Here is a 27696-nt window from a genome sequence, read left to right on the forward strand (position 1 = left end):
GGTATTTCGTCATAAATCTAAATATTGAAACATCTCGACTTGCTCACGCTAGATAAAAAGTTAAGTAATCACTAAACTGATTGCATTTCCTCCTGAGGGGAGGCAATCCATCCAATAGTTGAAGTTCACTCAAAGCACAAATGTGAATCTTCCTTTAGGTTTCCAACCTTATGTGCATGGTGAACTTTGAGCGACGACCTGAAGCAAAGAAACACACACGAACACACATGCCTGCACATCCATTCTCACCAACAATAATGCACTTATGACCATTTTCATATTTTCTGTTCATCCTGCGATGCTGCTGCCTCTCATCGTTATGCAGATGAAGCTCATTAGGTGTCAGTCAGTCAGGAGGCTAAACACAGTCCTCAGCGGAGGAATCAATCTGCCATTTCTACGGGCCCACCGGTGAAGCAACACACACACACACACACACACACACAGATACACCTTATAGCTGCGGTGGAGGATAATCAAAACCATAATTGCTTTTTAAATCACAACGCTAATGACAAGATCTCTCGATTGTAATGCATTGTAATCACGTCATTAATATGGATATGACTGCGGCATTGGGAGCCATCTGTTTGGCTGAGGCAGCGCTGGACGTTTTCCAACAGACACACTCATTTCAAGGACTGTATGTTGGCCAGCGATCACAGGCAACATAATCAATGTGAATGCCGCCACCGGTGCGAGGAAACGAGGGACCTAAATTGATCCATCAATCACCTATTCAGACAATGTTTATTCAGCTTTGCCTCACTTCGCGCTTATTCACACTCGCAGATGAAAGCTCAAAAGGCAGGGACTAGAGAGCAATAGCATGGCACAAACACAGGCGCTCTTTACACAGAGCTTTAGTGTTCGCTTTTGGTGGGGTAGGTGATTGCCTTGGGTTACCTCTGGGTGGAATCAATTATACAAGCTTTTTAAAAGGGCCCTCTTTGGTCTTCACAGGAATGTGCAAAGCGAGCAAGCTCCCGAGGTATCTAGCATTATTCCTTTTTATGTTCTTACATCAAACTTTCTCTTTCTTCTCAAACTTTTCCGTACTTACTGCCAGAGTGGAAATGTGGGGCATTTGAGTTGTTATTGCAAAACTTCAATTGCCCCCCTTTTCTGCCTTACCCTTATGACTAATGTATTTCCAGTACAAAAGCATATGTTGCTTTTAAAGAAGCTCTGCAGCAACTCCTGCATGCTGTCGCAGTGTTTGTGGTTGCTGGGGGGGGGGGGGGGCAAAAGTACTTATTTTGCCTCAGGGTATTTCTGACAGCTCCACTTTGTGTTTCAGCATTAAAGGACTGAGCGAGCCAAACCATTGCTTTGTTGTGACATGGGTCTCTCTCAAAAACTCTGGGGAGGCCAGCGGCTGGAGGCTCGGGCATGTGGGTTATTAGGGGCATCCCAAGGGGAAGAGAAAGAGTGGAGCCACATTTAACAAGTGGAGATGCTGGAGAGGAAAAAAAAAATGTAGGACTCTGCAGTTTAATCAAAATAAGAAAAGAAGCATGCGCTGAAATAAATCAACATATCAACAAGGACAGTTTGCCAGACAGAGATGCTTCATTGCCTCATTTCTTTTACTGAACGTGTACTGTGTTTCATTAATTCCAGAGATATAAATAGTCCAAGAGTCTAGACGGGGAAGACTGTGGGATGTCGATGTAACTGCTCCCTTGATGATGAATGCCAGACAGACTTTAGGGTGACTTAAATCACATTTCCCTGGTTCGGTTCTTTTAGTTATACATTGAAGAAAAGCTCATTTTATGATAAAAGCAGAAGCAATTGGGGCCCTTCACTTATTGCATACTGCACTTACAGTTTATGCCTTCCCTGCACCCAATTTGCTATAGTTTCCTGGAGTTGCAAAACTCTTGAAAGAGAACATTTTATTACATCTTCCGAGTGTAGCTCGAAGCACACAAGTATGCAAACCACATGCTACTTTCTGTCTGTTACATCTCCTGCCAGGCACTTTAAATTTGGGCCTTTTTACCTGCTGCAACATTGGAGCTTTGGGTCTCTTTTTGTCTGCACTTAATTGGCACGCCTGCCTACACTCCCTTAGAGCAGAAGACAGTCTGCAGGGGGGGCAACCAGCTCAACGCATCTCATCTCTCTGCAGATTTCTTCAGCTCTTGTAATTAATTGCATCTTTAAAAGAACAAAATGTAAATACGCCGCTGACACGCTGCCAATTAATTTGAAATCACCGTCTTCCTGACGTTTTTTCTGCTCAGCCGAATGGAAAATCAAAAGTTTTAGAGGATGTTACGAAAGCTTTAATAGTGTCCCTTTGTTCCTCGTGACACATTGTGAAAAATGCATCCAGGCCTGACAAAGTGCTCCTGCTACGTGTAATCAATTCTGTCAGCTTCCACCGGCCGAAAAGGACGGGGCGGAGGGAAGATCTGAGAGAAACTATCGTCTCACTCGTCTCCTCTTGTTCTTTGATCAGGCAAAACAAGTTTCTTTTCACATCGAAGAAATGTAGATAAAGAGAAAACCACCTCATCTGAGCAGGACAAATATTCATTCACTTGGTTATGTAGCTGGTAATTAAACAGCCAGTAATCATCAACCTCTGGTCTATCATCACTGTAAGATCAGCAAGCATGCCAACCAAACCTGTTCATGTTTTTAATGCCTTAAAGCGTTGATACACAATGAGGGTAATGGTGGTTTCACCTTTAACTAGATTTTGTACCCAGCATACATCTTCACACAGGCACATACACACTACACAGTGTTGTAAGTCCAACAGAAACCTCTACTACAATCTCAGCATTTGTTTAATCAACATATCCATATGGTCACCAATATTTTTGATTTGTTTGACCTGGATTGTCTCTATAAATATAAATCTTTTTTTTAAGAATGTCCTGGCCAAAATATCAGTACAATAGAACTGATTACTTTGCATCATGAAAAGAGGACACGCTAAGAAAAGACTATTGTTTATATAAACAATTTCTCACATTTCATAAACCAAATCAAATTTGCTAAAACCGTTTACTGAGAAGCGCGATGGATATCTGCTCAAAATGTCCCTGACTATGATAAGTAGATTAACTGTACATTACTGCGCGAGTCAGCTCAAATTATACTGAAAATGTTCTCATTTTTAAACTCTCATAAATGAATTAAATACATGTTTTTCTTCAGAGGTTTGCTGACATGTTCAATGTAATCGTGTTCAAGATGACCCAGACTGTGACCATGTCAAATCAGTCATTTTACTATCTCACTCTAAACTAATTAAAGAGTTGGCAGCCATAACTTGATACAGAAAAATGTGCTGTGTAAAGCACAATAAAGCACCATTCAAAATATAATGTTAGTTAGTTGAATGTTTTCAGCGTGCAATTGTTTCAGAGAGGCAAACCTAACTCAGCAAATTTGACATGTACTCTTTTGGATCAAAGATTGATCTGGGCTGTGTGAAAAGATAGTAGTGGTGTCAGCAGGCACAGTGGTAAACGGTCTACATTGATCTGCAGACGGCTGCGTGATCTATCAAATAAAACAGGCGCTTCTTATAGTGTCTGTCGTCCCTTTGTCCAAGGTGCTGGGGAGGTTGTGCTCTTGTCGCACTTGCCGTTACTAAGCAACCAAAACCTACACGCTGCGATGATGACGGAGTCACTGTAATTTAGCAGAAAGCCTCACTGACTAAACCAAACAAAGTCAAAACTAAGATAAATGGATTTCCAACACTGTAAATTTCTTACAGTAAGAAACGCGGCTCGTGTCCCAGTACTTAACTGTACGGAAACATTCTCCTTTAGCTCCATACATTCCTGCAGCAGGCAGTGGGACAGATGTCACATGTTCTTCTTATGATCCATCACAAAGCAAACCCTGCTGTGTCACATTTTAAGATATGACATATGCATTTTCATCTTGAAATATAGCAGAATTCTGATGGAATAGCAGGACTGATGTGATTGTACGAACTGCTTCACCAAACTACTTTTTCAGTATGCGTTTCTGCCATCAGTCGTACTAATTAACTGTTAACACCGTCTGCCTCCGGCGGCAGATTTGTGTGTTCACATCGTGCTGCTTTGCCCCATCCAAAGGCCAACGCTTCACTTGTTGAGCCGTTATCGTCATGCATCGCTGTGATTGGTTCAGCCGTTCCACAGCAATGAGGCCAGTGATGTGACTGGCTGAGAGCATATTTATTAATCACCTCTGATCTATATTCACCTTGATTACAGCCCATTTGCACTTCTTGCTGCTGCTCATGCATGAACCAAACTAGCGCTTGGAGATGCCCACATAATAATACTTGTGCCCTAGACCTCCCGCTGTGTATTTGTTGTTGCCATAGCACAATTAAAACAGGGCCCTAAGAATCTACTGACGCTCTCCGAGGCTAACATGCCGATGTTAAGCAGGTATCACTTCCAGTTTGGAAAAGAAACGAATGAGACATCTGGTGCTTTTCTCTAAGTATCATGAAGAAATATGGTGCCGAATGAGGGACCTTCCTTCCAAATTCAAAGAGCAGGTTTGAAAAGTCAAACACCCAAAGAGCACCAGAGAGACACACACTGTCCTTGTGGATGGCTTAGCAGTAGTCACAGCAGTATGTGGGTGTTTTACTGCATTATACCTGAAGAGCCACTGAGGGCCAACAGGGAAAGAAATGCTCTGCTAAACTCAATGACTCTTGTAACAAGCTGAAGTGGGATTTTTTTTTCTGCTGCCTCTCAAGAGCCTGTCTTTTATTACTAGCAAGTAAACAGAAGCAAATAGACCTGGAGTGTGATGTGAATTAGAAAAGCTGGAGGTAGTGTATACCTAGCTAAGTGCATTAGGAACACAATTTAAGTGCTTCCCTCTGGTGCTCATGGGGAGATTTCTAAAGAGGTAAAGGCATTGATGAGAAACAGTTGTTTTTCTCAATAAGGTTAGTGTTTACACTTCCTTGGCTTAAGTGCAAGGCCTGGGAAAGCAAAAGACTACACCACAAATAAGAGATTTAGCACAAACTCCACAGACTTTACACAGTCCACCCCCTCGCACTGAATCCCAATTACCACCACGTGTCTGTAGAGAGTTCTTAACAAGAAACTCTGTTGGTTAGCTCTGTAACCACCAAATAACACAATTCAGTTTATTTATAATGAACGACAAGAAATATTAAGTCACCTTTTGATCATAACAGACATGTTTCATATCCCTGTAGAATATTTAAGCACACTCAGTACGTCTTTTACACTTCCTCCAAAGATATTCATCGAAGACTGGGACTCTAATCAGAGAATGTGTGATGTTGTAAACAAAATAGCTGTTGCCAGAGATCTGACATGATATCTTATTTTAATATGACTTTAAGGGGATGAAAAGCCTCCTCGTTAGCTGTGATCCTCTTAGCTTCTTGTTCAAAAAACATGCAGTGAATCCTTTGCCAGCATGAACTCGCCACTTCCTGATTAGTGTGTCGTGTGTGTGACTGGATGCCACACTTTAATGTAAAACTTGCAGGATGCTCTGTGTCTATAGATAGATCTGCTGTTTACATTGTCAGGATGAACGTTCTGTCTCACATTCGTGACTTAATCAGCTCAGTCTGTTTGATACGTTGCAATGCAATCAACTTGTTAATGGACTGCAGCATGAGAGCTCGTGTCTAATTACAAAATGAATGTCATCAGCAGGTCTTTCCAAAGTAGCTGACGATTGTCGGCATCACACAACGAGCTCATCGTGTTTCGCGCGCTAGGTGCTTGGAAGGTGGCACAGCGGTGTTGCCGGTGAAAACAAAACTGCTCTGTGATTTCGCCCTCACTTGCTTCAGGCATCTCTCACAACATTGGGAAACTGCAGCAACATAAACTACAACAGAGCGCTTCATAAATGCCGCCACAACACAGACACAAACGAGGAACTTGGTTTTGTGGACGCAAGTCACTCACACCTCAGTACATAAAAGCACAGTACATATTATCTACCAATCTGCATGGTATCATTACCTCTTTAGAATATGAATGTCTCCCTGTGTCATTCCCTGGTAATTCTTTCTTATGTCAAGATCATTCTAGTTGCTCATACAGGAGTGAATTACTGTGTATAGAGGCAGGGAACTACCTTAAATGTTAATGTAAAAAATATTTTTCTCACAACATCTTACTATTTATTACCACAATCATAGACCATCTTCCACTGTAACTCCTGTAACAGTGATGGTTTTATATTTCAGCATAATGTGTGCAAAGCTGGAAAACTATGCTCAGGTTCTTCACGTGTGACTCTTGAAGGTTTATGTAATTAATGGGTTCAGTCTGACGGGAAGGCTCTGTTGTTTTTAGTGTGGCAAGACTGCCCTCTGGTGAATTACCTCAAGATGTCTATTACAATGTGATAGTAGCGGCACAGCTGTGATAATATGGATTCATATGTGGGGTAATAAGTGCAGTGAGTGAGTGGAATAAAAGAAAACAAGGCAGTCGCCTAAAATAAGGCTCTATAACAGTCTGTTAACAGTCGGTTTCAGTTATAGTAAGCCTCTATATCATACACCGTGGGTATTAAATGTTGAACTCAAAATCACAACGGGATTGAAAATACTTTAGGCCCTTTAACAATCTCTCCAAGTACAGTATTAGCCATATGTATAATATATAGTCAGGGGTAGTGTTGAATGTGAGAGAGCAATTGCAACAGAAAGCTGTAAGCAGTAAAATGCTTTTACGACATGAGCCACAAATATAAGACCAACAGAGGCTCTGTGTTTGAAGATGATTCTGGAATATGTACAGACAGCGAAAACAATTCTAGCTCCTTCCAAAGACTATCCATCTCTCCTCAATATGACAATGAGCCAAACCAGTGAATGCCTGTTACTAGCAGGGCTATAGGCAATACCAGCTAAGTATAGTAAAAATGAACCAGTCAAGACGGGACCAAGCCTGAACAAGGATTTTAACGGTGTCCATTTAATAGTGTTGTTATTCAAGAGTTAAGTGGTATTCAACTTAAAGAAGCTGAATTTAAACATGCAGCATCAGGAATTCACCAGCAGAGCAGTACCAAAATATGGAGCAGCCTCTAATTACATATTTGCTAATGTAGCTACTTCTACATAAATTCAACTGATCCCCTGGTTTACAGTGAGCATGCAGCGTGCAATGACTGCCATCTGACAGAACCACTCCAGGAAGTCACAGATCACTCACTTCACGTGGCCTCACTGGTTGCACTTGATGCCAATGACATGAACCCCATGCACAGATCAGAATCATTTCATATTCTCTGATCAAGGACATACAACTATAAAATACACTTCAGAATATTAAAATCTCTACAGACTTCCCCCTCTATTTCACACACAGGTGCACACAATCAGGGCCACAGAGCTTTAAGGACACTGAGGTTCCTACTGGGAATTTTCACAACCCAGTACTTAAATTGGATCATTTCAGTAGTTTGGAACTGCATTTCAAACTGTTACACAACATATAAATAAATAAAGTATGCAGTATTTCTCCATCAGCACTTCATTCCCACTTGAAGGGGAGAAGTCTTTGGAACAGCTTTTAGAACTCCATATTAAGAAATAAATTGGCAAAAGAATAAGACTTTGATTCTTTTTCTCTCTATATAAGTTGATTTACTTTGACTGAAATCTTTAGTAATGTAAGTTTGTAAGTGGGAGTTAAAGTGAAGGGTTTTTAATTCCAAACATGTGACTTTTGACGTTAGCAGCTTCACGCGCTGGTCTCCTCTCAGCAGACATTGGAGCGGTCTCTCTTCCTCGTTAGCCTCCACAGGCATGGATGCATTTTCTCTGGCTTTTCATTCATGGCCGAGTTTACGGTCGCTTACATATAGTGCGTTACCGACTTGTGGTCGTAACCTTAACACATCCGCTCCTCTCCTCCTCAGAGTGAACACGTGTCGAATCTAATAATGCTGGTTTGCAGTGACATTAGCTAATGCTAATGTCGAAATTATAGTAGCACAAACTTAAAAAAAAAAAAATCACGAGAACCAGGGACGGCGGGAGAAAACCGAGTAAACCGTGACCATAAGAGCTGTCAACGAACTCGTCCAGACCGGAGACTGTAACAAACTAAACCGGAGGCCAAAAACACGAGCGTCTGAGTCTGGAAACCCACGAGACCAAGACAAGCTTGAGACGAAATACAAAACATCTGGATACCAGACAAGATTTGGATTTCCAACCAAGTGATAGATGGACACAACACATGCATACATGATGCAAAATGATGACCCCCCTTTGTCCCAAATAAACCTCGTCAATGAAAGGGTTTCTTTGTTTTACTACAAACAAACAGTACAAAAGCTCTTCATACTATTTCAACATTTTCCATTTTTCAGTGGCTGAGTAAAGGTCACAGCTTAGAAAAATATGCCTGTAAAAGGTCAATAAAATGAACCCATTCAACATTTTTTGTATTTAACTTTCTACAAACTGGCAGAGCACATGAACATACATTTCTAAATAAATTGCAAATAATGATTTATTTACAAGGTGTCAAATGTATTTCTCAGTCCAGACTGAACATGGATATACGGTACAACAATCATACATTGTGTGAAAGCCAGTGACAAAGGGGACATCGGTCCATGTGTTCAAGAAGAATGAATGTGTGTGTTGACAATAGATCCTCTCAGCAATACGAATGTCTTTCAGAGGCAGTGTTTAGAGTTGTTGGTTTAAGTCCAGTCCCCTCCTCTTCCTCTAGAACATGCGTGTCTATAGTCCATGAAGGGTGGAGCTAATGATGTCCATGAACGTGGCCTCTACACAGTAGCAGAGCTGGACATCAGGGTCAGCTCCACCATGTTCCTCTGCTGTCCTCTGGGGTAAAGTCAGCTTGGAGAAACCTCCTCCTGGAGCCGCACCCCCCTGAGGCTTCTCCTTCAGATACTGCAGGCCTGAGGCAGGAACATGACAAACTTCTTATTAATGTTATTATGACTTAAACACTGTTAGATCATTTATACTATACTCTTTGTCATATGTCCTCATTACAATTTTATGATTCAGACTGATCTACAGTACAGAAATGGACATCACTTTTCAAAATCTACACGCTTTATACATAATATCTATAATTAGAGTTGTCCCAGAGGCAATCTGCAAGATCAGTATTTAAGGCTAATTAAGGCTTTATTTTTACATGAGATCCCTACTTGATAAGCTAGTATACTACTATCTGTACAAACAGTGTTTCTACACTGGTGGTCACAACGATGAAAAGGAATCGTTACAAATTGTATACTGATGAAAAAAGCCACCCAAGTGACTAACTATACTTACGGGCGATAAGAGGGTCAACGTCCCTGGCTTTGGTGGCAACATCGGAGGCACAGACCTGGCCAACTTGTACTAGCAGACCTGCGACGTCGTCATAGAGTGGAGGGAAGGCCTGGCAGAAGGCCACGAGGCATGGCAGGATGGGCATGAAGAAGGAGAAACGCTTGGCACGAGTCAGCACTAAAAAGACAGAACGCACAGTACACAAAAGGACCGCATTAACAACGAAATGCAGTGGCTGATAGGCTGGTACACAGTGTGCACTTATGTAATGGAGAGAGGACGCTGCACTAACAGTCGAAGGACAGATGGTGGCAGCCAAATATAGGGATAGAATTATGAAGACATACTGTATCACAACAGCCGACACGTGTACAGACTGCACTGTGATTTACGGTATACAGCGAGTCTACTTGGAGCAAATTCAATGATGGGGACACAAAAAGTAGATACAAAAAAAAAAGAAGTATGATGAGTAAAAGAGGCCACACCCAAAAGCATGAAACAGTTCAGTTCACTGACCTGTGAGGAGGGTGCCCATGACACTGATGGCCAACCTGGCCACACTGAGAGACTTGGGTAGAGCGTACTGGGTGCACAAGTACGACAGCAACTGGATTGCGAAGATCTGTGTGGACACATATATTTTTCACCACATATTTATGGAGCAAATATGCAAACAGAGAGCACCCAATAGAGCTACTTTAAAAAAAAACTAAACATGTATGTGTAAGAGAGGCTCTGGCACAAGCCCAGGGCCAGCAAGGATTCAAAGCCAGGAAAAAGAGGGGAGATGAGAGGGGAAGGGAGGGCTCACCTGCTTTTCCAGCTGGGGCTGGGCCAGCAGCTCTGGGATGAAGTCCAGACAGATATGGATGGAGGGGATGCCTGCCACAGTTAGAGGCAGCAGAGCTTGAGGGTAACCCTGACAGACAGAGGCACAGAAGACGGAGAAAGCAGGAAATATAAATCTTAGAATGAAGAACAGAGGGATAAGGAATACACAGTAAATTCAATCAAGTTATCATTTAAGCACACAAGTACGTCTAAATGGAACACGTGTGTGTAAATACAAAAGCACACAGCAGCTTCTGCTCGGCAGTGTGGATTGGATTGGTGGGTGGGTGGATTAGAGTGACAGAGGGGGATTGGATTGATGAAGTTCACCATATGGCTGTCTGCTACTTTTGGGAGTGCTGCAGTCACTTACCACTAATGCCATGGCAGAATGTGATGACTAATGGGGTCAACATGACTCAGAGGTATTTTCAGTGATGGGGCACTATCCACTCACACAAAGGGTATTTGCATGATCACATTCATTTCTAACGGCAAAAATTTGGAGGGGAGCAAGAAAATCGAAGCACGCAGTAATGTGAGAAGAAAGAGCCTGAACAACACATCCCCCTGTTAGCTTTTGATTCAGACCTGTCACAACACCCAATTATCAATTCAACTGGCTTTAATGGCATGACGTCTGACATGTGCTGCCAAAGCACAATTACGATTATGAAATACAGTGAATAACATCAACAAAAGCAAAATAAAACAGAGCGAGAAAAAAACTAGTGAATAACAATTTTATACAATAGAATAAAATGGAAAATCTGGTACTTCTGTATGCCTCTTTTGTTGCGGAAGGAAAGGAACTGACATATTTAGCAGCAAACACTGCACATTCTTTCTTTTGAGGGGTAATTTCTCCCTTTCTGCCAGACTTTGGAAATCAGGGAAAGTGTAATTCTGTCTCTACAGCTCCCTCATCACAGCCTGTCTTCTCTGTGTCTATGGTCACTTAGTCTGTATTGTGCCCCAGTATACTGTCTGTTTAGGGACTTCTATGTTTGTGTTGTGAGTGTGTAATATCATTCCAAGGGATGATTTTTTTGTCTAATCATCTGAGTGACAGTGTAACTGCTCTAAAGGCATTTTGAAAACTTAGCACAGCCTATCAGCTTAATTCTGGCCTAAAGGGTTTTGGGAATAGAATACTTTTTTAGAATACTTTTGCAGAGCTCTGCATGCAGGATTTCAAGTGAATTGTTGTCCAATCATTTTGTAGTAAGGGACCCCATACCTCACTGCCATATAATGCAATCGATACTATAACTGATTTAAATATTTTGAGCCGTGTCCTAATTGGAATTTGGATATGAACTGAACACTCAACGACATAAAAAGCCCTGTTTGCTTTCTCTTTGAGTTCCTTCACGGCAGAGCAGAAGTTTCCAGTGAAATCAATTTGTAAACTGAGGTACGTATAGGTATTTGTCTGATCTATTATAAATGTTGAGTTATTTCTCTGTAACCTTGATCTTTTCTGGAAGATCTCTGTTCGTGACTCTGTAAACCTGCCAGCCTTCTGACTATCACAGTAAAACAAAAAAAGATCAAGTGTACGGTCCACTTCATCGTCCCCCCATTGCGTTACCTGAAAGTGGACCAGCTTGGCAATGTTTGGGTCGGCAATGAACATCTGATGAAGCAGACAACAGATGAGACATTGCACCTCCCTCAAGTCACTGAGTAGGCCTCCCTCTGGCTTGGCGTCCTCCACGCCCCCTCTGGCTCTCGGCCCCAGGCTTCCCTGTTTCAATTTCCCGGTCAAGGGGGTCCTAATGCTACTCAGCAGGCTCTCTGTGTTGGCCCCCAGCTGCTGCTGCTCTTCAGAGGTTGGCAGACACACTTCCAGGAGAATCTGGACTGCTGCACTGTCCTGAGGTTAAATAGAAAAGAAATGTTACCATGGTTGGATGTGAAAGATAATCTCTGACATATTTGTTTGGTGCAATTTCATGCCATATCATTTCTGCACCATGCTTCACAAAAACCGAGTGTGTGAGAGAGGCGAAGTGTGCCTGTGTGTCAGTTGGTGGTTGAAATACCTGCGCAGCAAGAAGGGCGTTTTTCAGCTCCTCCCTGGTGACCTCGGGTGTGTCTGGCTGTCCGGGCACGCCCAAGTTTGAGACCGTCTGGCTCTGTCGATCAAAGTCAGCCGTCTCCTTCAGGTGGCAGTGTAGGTAGGCTTTTGAGGCCAGCAGGTAGCCATTCAGCATGTGAAGCACAATGTCCATCAAAGGAGGACACCTAGCAAAACAAAGGTTTATCATTGACCCTGCAATTTTTTAAATAAAAAATAAAAAAAAACACTACCTTTGTCAATTCCATTTGTCTTGGTAGACGATTACAAAATCGAAACACATACCGACATACAGCTACAATCATTATTTGATCGCTAAAATTTTGAAAACTTCTTAAATTTAAAGTTTAACCATTTCTTTCAAGCTATCTTAAATATATCTTATATATCATGAAAATAAATGCAAGCCATTGGTGTGGCTCCATGTGGTATACATTGTGTCATCTGCCCATGTCTTTGCTGATTGTACACATGCAGTCCAAAGCATCTGACCAAAAGGAAATGTGTGAACAGGTCTGTGTATATGCAGACATCCAATGTAGCGTAAACAGAAGTGCCTCCATGTGCTGTACGTGTCTATGTATGAGCCGTAGTTACCTGTACACCCGCTGATCACAGCGCAGCACAATGAGAGGGTCCACCATAAGGTCGTTCTGAGTGTATTGCTGCTGCCTGAGCAGCTTAGCTGAAGGTTGGAGGGCGTTTACCGTCATCACCCACAACCTGCAACACAGACACCAGTTTCAACGTTTCCCCCTTATCACTCGTTTGTTTTTTTTGCCCAGTGCTTGGAATAACAAAGAATTTCATTTAAAATTGAGATGTCTAACATTGGTTAAGTCTAACATGTGACAAGAGTGACAGACATTATTGCAATTTTTAATAGATGATCGTAAATTGCTGGTTGACAAAATATCGTTGTTATCCATCTTAACTAACCATAAACTGTCAACGTTTTTTTCCAATGGATTTATTCTATTTTGACGCTACTAAAATATGAGACTCACTTCAGTAGGGGTTTGATTCAGTTACTCACAAATTAGCCTGTGGCAGCTTTTCACCCTCAATCTCTCTTATCAGACCGATGCTAAACTATGAACAGCGGGGTACGATTGGAGCGCCAAGCCTTCCTGCAGCTTACCGCATTGGCATAAATCAGTGGATCTGTGTGAAATTTGATACTGCTCCCTTGCTGCTGGGTAAATCAGAGCCCAGCCCTCTGCAACATTCAATACTATGAGAGGGAGTGAGGAGGAGAAGAGTGGAGGGGGCAACAATCCCTTACATGTCCCTCATGGAGAGTCTCCCTCAGCTTTCTTGCCCTGAGCTCTTCTGCTTACAGAACACTTTTGGATCGATAGGATGTCTGCTCAGAGCTTTGGTAGCTGTGCTCCTGTGGGCCCCGGGGCAGAGTGAGGGTCGCCCTTTTCTGTCCAGAGAGTTTGCTCAGGCTGACAGAGTTGTTTGGCTCAATACCTCTGATCTATTCACACAATAATCGGTGAGCGAGCAGCCTCGGGTGAAGGGCAACAACTCTTGTTGCACAGGTCTCCCTTTAATCCATTTACCTAGTCTCACAGCAACTTTACACAGCCTTGGGAGAGATGCCACCAAGTCAAGCGCTACTGTTTAACCTTTGACTGAAAATACATACAATTATAAATCTAACCAGCAGGCGACAATATTTATTTATATATAATAATATTTATAGTTTTCTTATTACTTTCAGCAAAATATCTCAAATGCTAATGAGTGAAGACAAGATACTAATTTGGACTATTTATTGATTTTGAGCCCCAATACTCAAGCGATGTCATTAATGTGAGGCCTTAGGCAATTTGCACCTCAAGGTAGAAAAACTATATCCACTAGGTATATCAATTATCTGGATCTTATGTGAAATTTAAGGTAAACTAATTTAATTTCCAATTACCACAATGTATTATTCCCATGTGACATTCAGTGGTAATCTCACTTGAGGCTGCCACTGTAGCCTTTTCTATCCTTTGTCACAACATTGAATCGTGTCCAGAGCACGTACCTGCGGGGCATCACAGTGTTGAGGCCCATCCAGAGCTTGTTAAGTGTCTGCAGTATTCGGCAGGGCACAGCGGGCTCCAGCAGCAGAGCCATGCTGGCTGTGAGGGCCTCCGCATAAGGGATCAGGTCTCCAGGTGAAAGCAGCGTTAAATGCTCCAGGATCCGCATCAGCCTGGGACTGCTGGATGGTAACTTCTGGAAGGCTGGGGGGGGAATGACAGTTTAATTAATCTTCAAATTTGAAACAAATGTGCACACTGAAATTGAACAGAAAAAAAAACAGAAAAAGGAAACTTCTGGAGCAAATAGACAGTTATAATGTCTGGAAAACACTTTTTTATTAGTACTTAATGGTGGTGAGAATAAAATTAAACTACAGCAATGTTAACCTTAATCTATAAAGAAAGTGTCAATACACAGTTGTGCATAGTTCCATAATAACAAAATATGAATTTGTAATGGTGTGTGTGTGTGTGTGTGTGTGTGTGTGTGTGTGTGTGTGTATGTGTGTATATATATATATATATATATATATATATATATATATATACACACATACATACACACACACACACACACACACACACACACACACACACACACACACACACACACACACAGGGCTTGTGTTGTTCGTTCAATTCACACACACACACACACACACACACACACACACACACACACACACACACACACACACACACACACACACACACGTGTGTGAAACCGATTATCCGTCACACGTTTGCATTTTGTCAAGGATCTCTCAAAGAAAAGCCAATTACAGCATAATCCTCTAAACCTGGAAGGATTAACCATTGAGATAAGATCTCAGTTTGATAATGGCTTGCACCTGTAAATGTATTACACAATATTAAGTGTCTCTTCCCTGTTACACTCAAACACTGCTCTCTTACTTACACAACCCTTACCATCACTGCTGTTTGACCGGCTTTACTCTGAGAATTCTCTTTTCAATCTCAGATTACATTTGAATTGCATCTATAATCCATAAAATAATTTGTTTCTATTCACCTTTTGCAAGGTCAATTTTAGCAAAAGCATGGGGGTGGAGAACTACCAGCCTGAACCCTATTTCTTTCATCCATTATTCCCATCCTCCTCACCCTGGTGGAGCTGGCTCTCAGTGTATCTGCAGGTGTTGCTGGGGAGCATCATCTTCCTCAGCAGGGGCAGGGTACCAGTCACCTCCTCTTCACACACCCAGTCCTCCACTAGACATAGATGGGGGTAGTTGGTGGCCAGCAGCCTCAGCAGGGAAGAGTGCAGACCTGGGAACAGGGAAAGAGAAAGACGGGTTATTTGTAAGTCTATTACCCACAATATTTGTGTATTTTACGTTTCTTTTTTGTGTGTTTTTCCAAACATAAAAGTCGTATTTGTTTCCAACAAGGGATGATCGTTCACAATCTTTATCACTTCCCACAAAACAGATTACAACAATTACAATTACAGTTGAGAGTAAGACAAACAAACCGGAAGCTTTTCCGGTGGAGTTGTGATATTTACTGTGATATGTAATGCAGGGTTATCACTGCAACCTTGGTTTGTAACCTGTGTGCTCCCTATGCAATACTATAATAGTAAAATAAAATGTGGATTTAAGTCCATGTCTCACCCCCTAGTTCCTGCTGCAGTCCTTGGGCCTGTGTAACCAAGTACTTAATGGGGATCTGGTCCATCAAGGCTGCAGAGTACGACTTTGGCTTCTTCTGCATCAGGGCTTAAAAAAAAGAAAGAGGAAAATGGTGAGTGAAGCAAAGAAACTATAAGACAGGAAATAGAGAGGGTGATAACATAAAGCAAGAAAAGGACAAGACGGAGCATAAGTGTTTTATTTGGCAGTGTAAGGACGCCAGAGCCACTGTGCCGATGCGTTAAGAGGAGCGGAGGTGATTTTTCATTGACGTGGGTTCATTACCACTGCTGATGGGCTTCATTACTCCTTCCTTGAAGGCTGCGGGAGCACTTGGGTAAACACAGCAATTAAAGAGATGGGCATAAACTCTCACATAAATCTGGCCTAATGAAGGGCAAGAGGAGAGCTCGTCATGGGAGAGAATAAACACTGACTAGGCTAACTGCTAATGCTCAATCTAACCTACAGCTGTCCTAGTTAGCTCAGTTCCCGCAGCCATTGTACTTGGCTCTTTGTCAGCCCTCCATTTATTCTCTTTGAAGCGGCCAACATTCAGTGCCAAGAGAGAAAAGGATGAATGACTGCACATCCAGAGTGAGAGCATCTCCTACAACTTAACAGAGGACAAAAGCTGCCTTTCTCCTCTCACTGCCTGACAAATTCCCTCTATCTCACATACAACGCCTCCTTCATTGGAGGAGATGACAATGAATGCACTTTAGACAGGCAGAAGAAGAGAAAATAAGAAATGGGAAGGAAGTGAGCCAACAGCACAGAGGGAAGTCTGGCACAGTGCGGTGGTATATGGGACACAGTTATTGTCTTGTACATACCCAGTTGTTTGGTGCTCGCCAACAGGTTCTCCTCATAGGACAGGATGTAGTAGAGGATAAGGAGTCGGGTGGTGATGGAGTAGCGTTGCCGTCCTCCTCGACTACCCTCCCCTTGCTAACCAATGGCGAAAGAAAAGCAAAACAACAGCTACAGGTGAGGGACGGGCAGCAAAGCGGGGCTCTGCATCATCAGTGGATGAGTGATGGATACATTCACAACAATTAATCTGCGATATAAAACCTGGAAGGCTTGGAATTATACCTGGAATGCTTGTTTTTAAATACAAAAGAGTTTTAAAGACAAAAACAAATCTGATAATAAAGGCAATATTCTAGAGCCACTGAAGAGAAGGGACAAACTCCAGTCATTCTGGTCAAGGAAAATGTTATAATACTTACACACACACACACACACACACACACACACACACACACACACACACACACACACACACACACACACACACACACACACACACACACACACACACACACACACACACACACACACACACACCGTCAGATATCATCAAAATAGCATATGAAGTATTAAGAACACACCACTGAAAGAAAAAACACTTTGAGTTTCAGGTTTTTGCAGTTTCTGTGAATCCCTGAGGCAGACTCACCTCAGCTGAGCTCTGGAAGACATTGAGGATCTCCTGCTCAGTGATGGGCTGGTTGGTGGCCTCTGGGTTGGCCTTGGATGCTGGAGTGAGGATGGAGTTGATATAGGCGTCAATGAGGGGAATCAGTTGGGTGTGCATGGGGGTGGTTGTCTCACAGAGCTGGCGATAGATCCAATCCTGGAAGACGCACACAAGGAAAGCACCGGATGGCAAAATAAAAAAATAATTAAAAATAGACATCTACCCATCATTGAGTGCACATTTCCTACCTTGATGGACACTTTGTGCTTGGTGAAGGCTCTGCTCCGGAGCAGCTGGTAGATACAGTGAATTGGAAGGAATCCTGTGATGATGGCACTTAAGTTGTTGGTCACTGCAACCCTCACCGCATGTGCTGTAACCACCTGAACACCAGAAATACAAAAACAAGTTATTTAAAAAACAACAATGGAAAATAGACAAAGCACAGCTACAAATCCTGTACAGTTCAACGTCACATTTTAGTGACAATGTGCACAAAAAATATTTTTTTTCTTTTTCTGGCTGCTTCACTGCCAATCTCCTTTCGATCTTCTACTGAGAGTATGACAAGGTGAACATTCTTGATCGCTAAATACCATGAGCAACATACATGTGCACAAACATAACTTACAACACCATATATGATGATTATATGCAGTGAGATTTTGTTATACTGAAGTATCTATACCTTTACCCAAAACTGCTGTTTAGTGTTAAAAAAATGTACATGAAAGTGATTTATGGCCACTTTCAGTGGAGCATTTTGCTTAGTTTTACAAGTTGTTGAATCTTCTTAGAGAGTTTACAGTAGCTCTCATTAGGGAAAATCATTGAACGTTGATGATAAAGAAAGACCAAAGCCCCGAGAGGCAAAAAAATGTTTTTATTTTTAAAACAACGCAAATTATTTTTTTTGGTTACGATAATTTTTCTTATTTCTGAACTAAAATCCCAGACAAACATACAAATAAATCACTGAACACTAGAATTAGCAGGAAGAAAATGTGCAGGATTTAAGGATGACACCTTATGTACCTGTTCTGTGAAGATCTCCTGTGTGAAGATCGTCTTCATCTTGCTTAGAGAGCTGGGCTTGATGGCAATCTGAAGAAAGTTGAAAATTGACAAAAAAATATATATATATATTTATATATATGTGTGCAACATCAACAGTGGTAGGTTTACTGTGAGTGAAAACAACCTGCAGGCAACAGTGCTGGTATTTTGTAATTCCCTCCTTTCATATTTCATAAGAAAAATTCTACATGGCAGGCGCAACATTGAATTGAGAGGATTGCCCTTGGGGTGGAAACAAACAGGCTCTAAATCCAATTACATTACACATCTTAGTGGAAATACACTGAGACAGGAAAACTACTTAGCACACAGGCAGGAAACAATAGTGCACTTAATAAGAAATAAAACAGCAAATTGGCCATGGGGTATAGAGTGTTTTGGTAGATATGTGTATGCTGCAAGTGTTTCATCAGTGATATGGTCTTTCTATGCTTCACTGCTGCAGTGGAGGAGTCGGGCCAGTAGCTGGTCTGCCAGACTGATGTATTGATCGCTGCCCCCCCTCCCCCTCCCACCTACCACCTTACCTTCATCCCCAAAGTAGAGCACACCAACTCAATAATGGAGCTGAGCTGGTTGCTATGGAAATACATGGCAACCAGTAATAGCATCTCTCCAAAAGAAGCGGATACGCCTGCAGCGCTGTAAGGAGGAGGACACACATAAGCATGCGAGGCTAGTGAGAAAAGACACTTGGGCTTGTCGTTAATCCTGCATGTTACAGGACAGAATGTTAATAAACTGATTAAGCTAGTGGCATCAACCCACACACGTGCACATCACACCTTCTATCAGCCCGCATCCCTTTAATCGCCCGTCAAGTCACTGAAGACTGATTTATGGCGTCACAAACTAACAAACATTCATATGTACTGCTGCAGTTATAAGTCGTTGTTAAGACAGGCCATATTAACTTCATTTTAACAAACAAAAGCTTTACTGAATTTATGAATCCCATAATAATAAGACATTTGCTGAAGACGCCAACAGAATGCTAACAAGATCAAACTGTTTTAAATATTAGATGGGAGTAAAAGCGTAGAAATCTGACAAATCAAAGTGTTAACCAAGTAATACACTGCCTGGCCAAAAAAAAAGTCGCCACCTGGATCATCATGCCTAGTGCCTACTGTACAAGCCTGTGGGGGCAGTGCTATGATCTGGGGTTGCTGCAGTTGGTCAGGTCTAGGTTCAGCAACAGTATGTGCTCAAAGAACGAGGTCAGCTGACTACCTGAATATACTGAATGACCAGGTTATTCCATCAATGGATTTTTTTCTTCCCTGATGGCACGGGCATATTCCAAGATGACAATGCCAGGATTCATCGGGCTCAAATTGTGAAAGAGTGGTTCAGGGAGCATGAGACATCATTTTCACACATGGATTGGCCACCACAGAGTCCAGACCTTAACCCCATTGAGAATCTTTGGGATGTGCAGGAGAAGGCTTTGCGCAGCGGTCAGACTCTACCATCATCAATACAAGATCTTGGTGAGAAATTAATGCAACACTGGATGGAAATAAATCTTGTGACATTGCAGAAGCTTATCGAAACAATGCCACAGCGAATGCGTGCCGTAATCAAAGCTAAAGGCGGTCCAACGAAATATTAGAGTGTGTGACCTTTTTTTTTGGTGGTGACTTTTTTTTTGGCCGGGCAGTGTATAAAGAGCCTTGTCAAAATGAGCACGTCTGTCAGAACTACAAATCATTTCAAAAAATGCTAAAGTTGCTTAATGCTGCATTATAAGTCACTAATTACAAGGTACAAAATGTATGTAGGACATACCTCTCAAAGTATTCCTCCTCTTTGATCATCCAGCTGAGCCACATGACCATCAGCTGTTCCTGCTCTGGAGTGCTGGACACACACACACACACACACACACACACACACACACACACACACACAGAGAGAGAGAGAGACAGAGACAGAGACAGAGAGAGAGAGAGAGAGAATAATGCTCACACTCCATGTAACAAAGTGACAGTGTTCAATTCCAAAAGCTACAGAAAAGAGTTCTGGCTGGCAGCTTACATTGGCAGAAGATCAAAACTCAAGACCACTGTTAATTGAATAGGGTTTGTGATCCAAACCTAATGATTTATTTGTGTTTGCCGAATAAAACAAAAGACCTCAATAAGACAGTCTAGCTTTATGTACCTGACCAGCGTAGGGAAGGCCAGCAGCTTGCAGAAGGACAAAGAGACAAAGCGGACGCCGGCAGGAGTGGCCGGGGGCCGACTGGTCATCAACTGAAGGAGCTGCTCTGCCTCTTCATCTGTGGGTCTGTAGAGGGATCACATTGAGAATACCATCACATGAATGTTTTAGAGTTAATACTTTAAACAAACTCACTGACGTGGAACATTTCTAATCCAAAAACTAAACTCTTGGGGAAAAAAAAAAAAGAAAAAAAAGAAAAAAGAAAAATGTAAATCCTGATTTTCCGAATCGCAGATGAAATATCAGGAGAGCCTCTGCCTCCTCTTTGACTTACCTGAGGCCGGCGATGCCCATGAGGGCACAGTAGAGTCGGAGCAGAGCGCTGGCCTTCACCACATGCTCCTCTCGGAGGCCAGAGTAGCCCGAGCTAACCTCCTCTTCCATACCGCCGTCATTGGGCACGTGGGTGCTGCGTGAGCGTGGCAGGATGGCGACAAGCTCCAGCAGCAGCTGTCTGCGCATCTGCCACAGCACCGAGCTGCTTTCTCTCTTCCGCTGGCAGCACAAAAAGAATGACATCAGTTAGCTGCTGCGCCTCCACGCCAGTGCTTACACCTGAGCTCCGACCAGTGAATGTTTGGCTTTGTTTATGATAAATGACAAACGTATAACAGGTTAACAAAATTGTCAACAATTCATTTTCTGTTGATCGCTAAAAACACCAACTTGGATGCAAATCATGTAAACATGAACTAGTTTAACTTAACCCCATTACATCCAGCAGACTCAGAGGAGGAGTCCGCTCTAACATGGTGAGACTCATGTAACGTGCACCATAAAGACACCACAACATCTTGTCCTGTCAGCTCACACAGACTACTTTTGCTTCTGCTCAACATGCTGAAACTAAATGATCTTAGTGGATCTCACTGCATTGCAATCTTCTCGGTGTTAACTTACCAAACTTCTTCTGCGACCAGTTTAGTGTCTACAAACTGGAGTGTTTGTGTGCGCGCGCCTAAGCAAACTATTACTGGAGTACAGAACAAAGCCTGCTCCCTCACCTGTTGTCCGTTGCGAATGAACATGCCGAACCAGGTGCGCACTTTGCTATTGGTACCCAGTAGCAGACCACTGACATAAGAGACTAGCGGACTGACTGCCTCATCTGGTGTATCTGGTCTGTAGTCCAGAGTCAGAGCCACCCCCAGACCAGGCAGGTGACACTCCTCTACCTGGGAATACACAGAATAAACAAAAACACTGTCAATTATATAATTTTCTTAGTAAATGCTTCTGATGGCATACGATTATGTTGAAAAACAAACAAACGACACTCCACACTGAAAATTGGCATCTGTGTTTTGTTCTACAACCCACTCTTTTTGTTTATGTCTTCTAGTGTACTCCAAAATCAAAGTAATACATCATGTTTGAGTTACTAAAACAAAAAAGACTCCTCAGAGTGCAGTATGTTGAAAAGCAAATATTTGGCATTTTTGCTTGAAATATGACAAATAATGAATTGAGTACCACAACATATATCAGTGAAAACCTTTCCAACCCATGTTTGTGTGAAATAACTAGAGAATATAATGTTTCTGGCTAAACTGAGCCAATCACTAATCAATTAATGTGCTTATTATTTTCTTGATAAATCGATTAGTTGCTTCGTTGATGAAACGTCAGTAAATTGTAACAAATGCTCGTCTTAATTTCATGTTTAAGACGAGCATGTTTGTTGTATTGTCCCACTAACAGGTGAAAACACAAATATATTAAGTTTTCTATCACAAAAGACAAATAATCCTCAGTTAAGATGCTACAACCAGAGAAAAATTGACAGCCTTGCTTATAAAAAGCTGAAACCATTATTGCCGTCGATTCAGTTTTTCTGTCGATTGGCTAATTGATTAATCAACTAATAGTTTCAGCTCTAGTTGGTGTCAAAAAATAGTCTTTGTGTGTAAGATTGTTGTTCTGAAATAACAACTCAACATTGTTGTATTTGTTTAATCATTCTTAAACAAATCTGTGTAACACATGGCGCTGAATTATTGTACAGAATATAAATCAATTCTAACATTAAGAAGATCAGGTTGATGACACTACTCATGTAAAACCTGCAAAGCTGATTTTTTTTTATTTTTTTGGGCAACTTGGGGAAGAAAACAACATTGACATATCATCATTTTTTAAGTTCATCTGGCAACATTATCATTCATTGATGTTGTGTTTGTATCTGGCTCTTTAGCTGCTAAATGCTCCACTTTGGTCACTGTGTCTGTCTGCTGTTAGGTGCGGAGCATGTAGTGTTGGTGACAATAAAGTTGTGGGTCTAAATTATTGGCTGAAAGTTGCTATAAAGCTTTGTAAAGGTGCGGGGAGCTGCAGATCTAGGTGATAATTCTCTGTTAACAATGTTTCAAATAAAAATGTGAAACCTGTGACGATGTGATCATAAAATATCAATTATAGTCCCTTTAAAGCCATTATGTTCAGCGTTTGAAAATTCACAACCGTGGCACTTTTGAGGAGGCATAAACGGGGAGGCATGGCTCGAATGCTGACTTAAATGTCTTAGGTGTTAAGAGAAGCTGCGAAATCAAGAAAATTAAAACACGTTACAGTAAATACTTGTGTCGAGATCATACTTACTGTTTTTATGCAACCACGTTTTTGCAAATAATTGACAAAATTCTAAACAAACATGTAACAAGTATTACTTTTAGTTTACACATGCATAATTAATGTGAAAAATAGAACAGAATAGCAGGAGAAATTCAGCGCAAATGCATCTCAAGCCGAACACAGCCGCATTGATGGATTCTCTCATCTGAAATAAATCAACTTTGGGAGGTTATGTATAAAGTAGGACGCTGGTGTTAAATTTGTGATTGTATAAATAGTGTGACTGACCACCATAGCTCTGATGTTGAGGGCCTGTGAGGGGTTCATCTGACAGAGCTGCCTGAGGGCTTCGGTCCTGCGTCGACCACCCACACTCTCCTCATCCTGACGCTCTCCATTCTTTATCAAACCTCGACAAACTGCAAAGACACACATGCATATTTAAGGAAACAAGCAGCATAGATCACCCTCAAAAATAACATAATTTTTACATTTTGATACTCCCATTAACAACATGCTTACTGAGTTTTTCCAGAAAGTAAGGGAGATACTATACAATCAATACATTATAATGTTATGTTTGCTTAAAGGCAGTAAGATTGTATCATTTCTCCAATGTCCAAGTCATGTTCCTCCATAAATACCCCGAACTGTAGAATCATGACTCATTTATTTGTCTGTAAATAAGATTTAACAGTCATCCCAAGACAGCATTACCAGACCCTTATCTCATCTCATTTCTACTCGTACTTTCCCACGGCTGACAGCTTAAAAGGCAAACTGTTCATGGTCGGTTGGGACTATGGCATGCACTGAAGTGATTTTAGTTCCCATCTCTGCCACTTCTGGATGATGGCATATGCCACAGAGGAGCCGGTGCAGTTAGGTCTGGTAACCAGCTCTTGTTCAACATGACAAACCTTGATGCTTCTAGACAGAGACATTTCCCACACTTCACCCTGAGATCAATTCATTTCACTTTCAATTCAATGAAACAAAGTCTTTTTCCCTGTAACAGAGCCAAAAGGATGTTGACTGCTATGTAGCACACACAAAAACTACCGACTTAGATCTGACCCTCTTTGTGGTCAGGAAGCACTGGAGACAGCGGGCGTTTTCTTATAACGAGTCTCTCGTTATAAGAACGAGAGACCGCGCACAAGCACACACACACACACACACACACACACACACACACACACACACACCCGTCAATCAAAGACAAATACACACACCCTTGGACCAGTGGCATTCCTGGAAACAGCTAAATTGGGAAAGAAAACATGTGATGGCAACTCAATAGTGATCTGCCTATGACTATAATGAAGCGATCACAGAAAGCTTCAATGGTAACGTTAAGTAAAGCCTGATTTCTGCCTCAGTAGGAACACTCACTAACCATATGAAGCTCGTACTGGCAATCAAACAGACCCTCTACCTCACATTATCAGCAGAAAGTATGTGCAGTGTTATGAGACAGATGAATTATTGTACCTTCATTGAAGCTGTCAGGGACGTTGGCAACCAACAGACACAGGAACCAGTCTCCATTGCGGACATGCAGCAATGCCTCTGCCACGTCCACAATGGGGAGCAAGGAAGGCAGCTCTAAGAAAAGGAAAAATAAACACATTCAAGACATTCATTTGTCAACTGCAGAGGACAAATATCACCGAGGTGGGATATTTTCAGGCTGGCTTTACCATTAGGTAGTTTTTCCTAATATACAGCTAATGATGCAGCTAATGTTTGCTTGTATAGATAGATATGTATATGTGTACAGAAGCCATTATACTCAGCACCATCCCACTTCCACAGCACATTTAAGGTAAACTACAAAGAAGATAAAAGGAGTCGGGTACCTGCTTGTAAAATGCAGAGGACATCAGCGACCTCGTCCAAGTAAACAGGGCTTTCAAATAGTTCAGAGGACTTTAAGAAAAACTCTCCATTTGAGTCTACAACCTGAGAAACAACAAGGGAATGGGAAACATGGTGTGGATCAATCATCCGAGTCATCCTATTAGATGAAGGAGCAAGTGTTGAAGGGCAATAGCAGTACAAAGAAACACATAATTTGTCAGTCAGTGTGAGAGCAGCTGCCAGAAATGTGGGAATCATTTCAGATGCAAACTTAAGCTTTGATGAACAAGTAGAGGAAGCTGTGCAATCCTGTTCCTTTCATCCAAGACCCATCTCAACAAGTAGCATATTTTCAATCATTCGGTATTTTGTTCTAAATCATTCGTGCTTTAATTTCCTTACATTTAGACAACTCTGTCTCTCTATATTCAGGCATGAAAGACGTCTCCTCCACATCTCTATACTATACAAAAAGCAACAGCTCAGACGGGCCACTGAAACCACCAAATTTCCCCATGTCTTGGTAACCTATCATCAGTGCTAGTTGTCTGGGTAGTTTAGGGTGGCATAACCAGAACTAGCTTTAAAAACAATGGTTAACATCCTTTGGTTAGCATCATTTTGCACTTATCTTTGACTTTTCTTAACATGGTTTTGGTATTCACTTCATAAAAAAAATACGGTAACCATTTTTTTTTTTTTACCATTCAAGCTAAATTCACTGATGTTTTCAATATCCTTTGATTAACTGAATCATGTGGGGACACCTCGTACCTTATTCATGATAGCCAACAGTTCACTGAGGGTTAGACGGAGTCTCCTGAGGGGATCACTGTGTTCAAACTCCAGGGTCAGGCCGTGCTGTAGCTGTGACACCAGGATGCTCTCTCCATTCAAGCCGCCTGCCTTGTGCCTGGCGGAAAAGACAGCACATTGTGTATAGTTGGACAGCTGTATTGACTTGAACAACAGAGGCACCTAATTCTTAATAAGAGACTGTAGTAATACTCATGTCACCAGGTATATGTCGGATATACCTGAGCTGCTGCTCTTTACGTGCGTCCTGCTCCAAGGCGTGAAAGTCCACAGACAAAAGCGCTACGATGGAGTTGACAGCTTCCACCCCGGAGAGAAGGCGGAGAATGAGCTTCTTGTCTTGTGCCCAGGACTGGCTCTGATCAGCTGGGGCACACAGAGCCATCCTCACCAGGCAGGGCAGCAGCAGCCTCAGCTCAGGGTCACTCAGGGCGGCCAGCCGACCCACATCCACCTTCTGCATGGCTTCAAAGGCATAAGAGCTGACAAACTGCAGCCCTGCACTGTCTGCCATGTCTCTGCAACTTAGCCTGGATGGGACAGGCGGAGCAGACAATTTAGGAAGGCATCTGATGGCATATGAAGCAAATAAAGTAGACAGTCTTCTAGTCTGGGCATCTTGAGTGGTATGAACAGATGCACCGATAGCATGGTTTAGCAAACACTACATAGACACTACACAAACACTACATAAACACTACATAGACTCTAAACAACTCAGAGTTCAGCTGACAGAAGCTCAGTTAACTCTGTTAGTGCCAATGCATTCATTTCTCATTTTACTAACGTTCGTAAATATCTGAATCGTACGTAATGTCAAGTTAGTTCATGTTCCCATAGTTCTGGTTAGTCATTTGCTACATAATGTAAAGGTTGTTAATATAATTATAACGGTGCTAACAAAACAAAGTGAAGGCTGGCTATTGTGGCTAACTAACGCTAATGTTAATGCTAACTAATACTGGGCAGGTAACACAATAACTTACGAGCAGTCTTCCCACCCCAAGTCAACACATTATTTCGATTCATGCGTAGCACTTAGACGCGTTCAAAAGCAGAAGCAATATCGCAAGATACACCCAACTCCAACTATTAAGCTAACAGCTAACTGGCAGTAGCTAACACTCATTCACTTATCAGCTGCTGTTTGAGCGGCGCATGCTACTAGCCAGCTAGCAGCTAGGCTAGGCTAACTGGTCATGAGATAATACTCGCATGTGCTGTCTGGTCCGTCTCTGCCGTGTAAACATTCAACGTAAATACAACAATACGACAATAATCATCTTACCTCAGTTCTTAGGATGATACTTATAACTAAATTTCACCACAGAGGCCTCCAGACCTCGGGCTCTGTTGTGTACCGTCAGCCTCTAATGTTATTGGGGAGTCCAAAGCCAATGACTGAGAGAGAAGCTCGTCCTAGCTGTTCCGGTAGCTTTATGGAAATGTGTTTGTTTTTGCAATGCTCAGTCTATTATGGTTTCCGCATATCCACTTGTATCTCATCTGTAGTTACAGTGAGTACTATGTCAGTGTGACAGTGAGGGAGCCGGTCTAATGGGCACTGTGGAGCAGCACTGACTGGAGGCAGTAACGTTACAACACTCCGGCGCTGCCCCGACTGCAGGCGGTGGTGCGATCAACATGGGCTGGGCAACGTTGACACATTATACGAGTGTAGTAGAACAACTTATTTCACATGCACAACAAAACAGTGGCTCCAGTAGAAA

The 27696-nt window shown here is 42.1% G+C and overlaps 1 protein-coding gene across 2 annotated transcripts; it reads right to left on the bottom strand.

Moving 5' to 3' along the window:
- Nucleotides 1-8288: 8288 nt before the first annotated feature.
- On the bottom strand, nucleotides 8289-27574 carry ints2 (integrator complex subunit 2). Of its 2 annotated transcripts, none has more exons than XM_068721341.1 (25): nucleotides 27255-27574; nucleotides 26188-26496; nucleotides 25925-26063; nucleotides 25150-25252; nucleotides 24782-24895; nucleotides 23576-23706; nucleotides 21721-21891; nucleotides 20991-21211; nucleotides 20654-20779; nucleotides 20279-20350; nucleotides 19015-19129; nucleotides 18446-18514; nucleotides 17659-17793; nucleotides 17390-17566; nucleotides 16761-16875; nucleotides 15907-16011; nucleotides 15395-15559; nucleotides 14269-14470; nucleotides 12825-12950; nucleotides 12193-12394; nucleotides 11739-12023; nucleotides 10125-10232; nucleotides 9830-9935; nucleotides 9311-9487; nucleotides 8289-8925 (listed from the first exon to the last, which is right to left on the bottom strand). In XM_068721341.1, the coding sequence occupies exons 2-25, from the start codon at nucleotides 26478-26480 to the stop codon at nucleotides 8744-8746; spliced, it is 3639 nt and encodes a 1212-aa protein (XP_068577442.1). In that variant the 5' UTR covers nucleotides 26481-26496; nucleotides 27255-27574; the 3' UTR covers nucleotides 8289-8743. The 2 variants fall into 2 exon arrangements, with proteins under 2 accessions (XP_068577442.1, XP_068577443.1); XM_068721342.1 differs by lacking the exon at nucleotides 27255-27574 and adding an exon at nucleotides 26953-27073.
- Between the last annotated feature and the right edge of the window lie 122 nt (nucleotides 27575-27696).

This window comes from Cebidichthys violaceus, unplaced genomic scaffold (assembly GCF_023349555.1).
Source record: "Cebidichthys violaceus isolate CVI_PGR_0920_01 unplaced genomic scaffold, fCebVio1.0.p SCAF_27, whole genome shotgun sequence".
NCBI classification, from domain to species: Eukaryota; Metazoa; Chordata; class Actinopteri; order Perciformes; family Stichaeidae; genus Cebidichthys; species Cebidichthys violaceus.

Excerpts from the sequence above, each read along its gene's own strand:
- ints2 (XM_068721341.1), bottom strand. The coding sequence starts at position 26,480 with ATGGCAGACAGTGCAGGGCTGCAGTTTGTCAGCTCTTATGCCTTTGAA. Across the intron at positions 19,130-20,278 it reads GAGGAGGAATACTTTGAGAG|CGCTGCAGGCGTATCCGCTT; the intron begins GTATGTCCTACA and ends TCCTCCTTACAG. Across the intron at positions 16,012-16,760 it reads GGCGAGCACCAAACAACTGG|CCCTGATGCAGAAGAAGCCA; the intron begins GTATGTACAAGA and ends CTTTTTTTTAAG.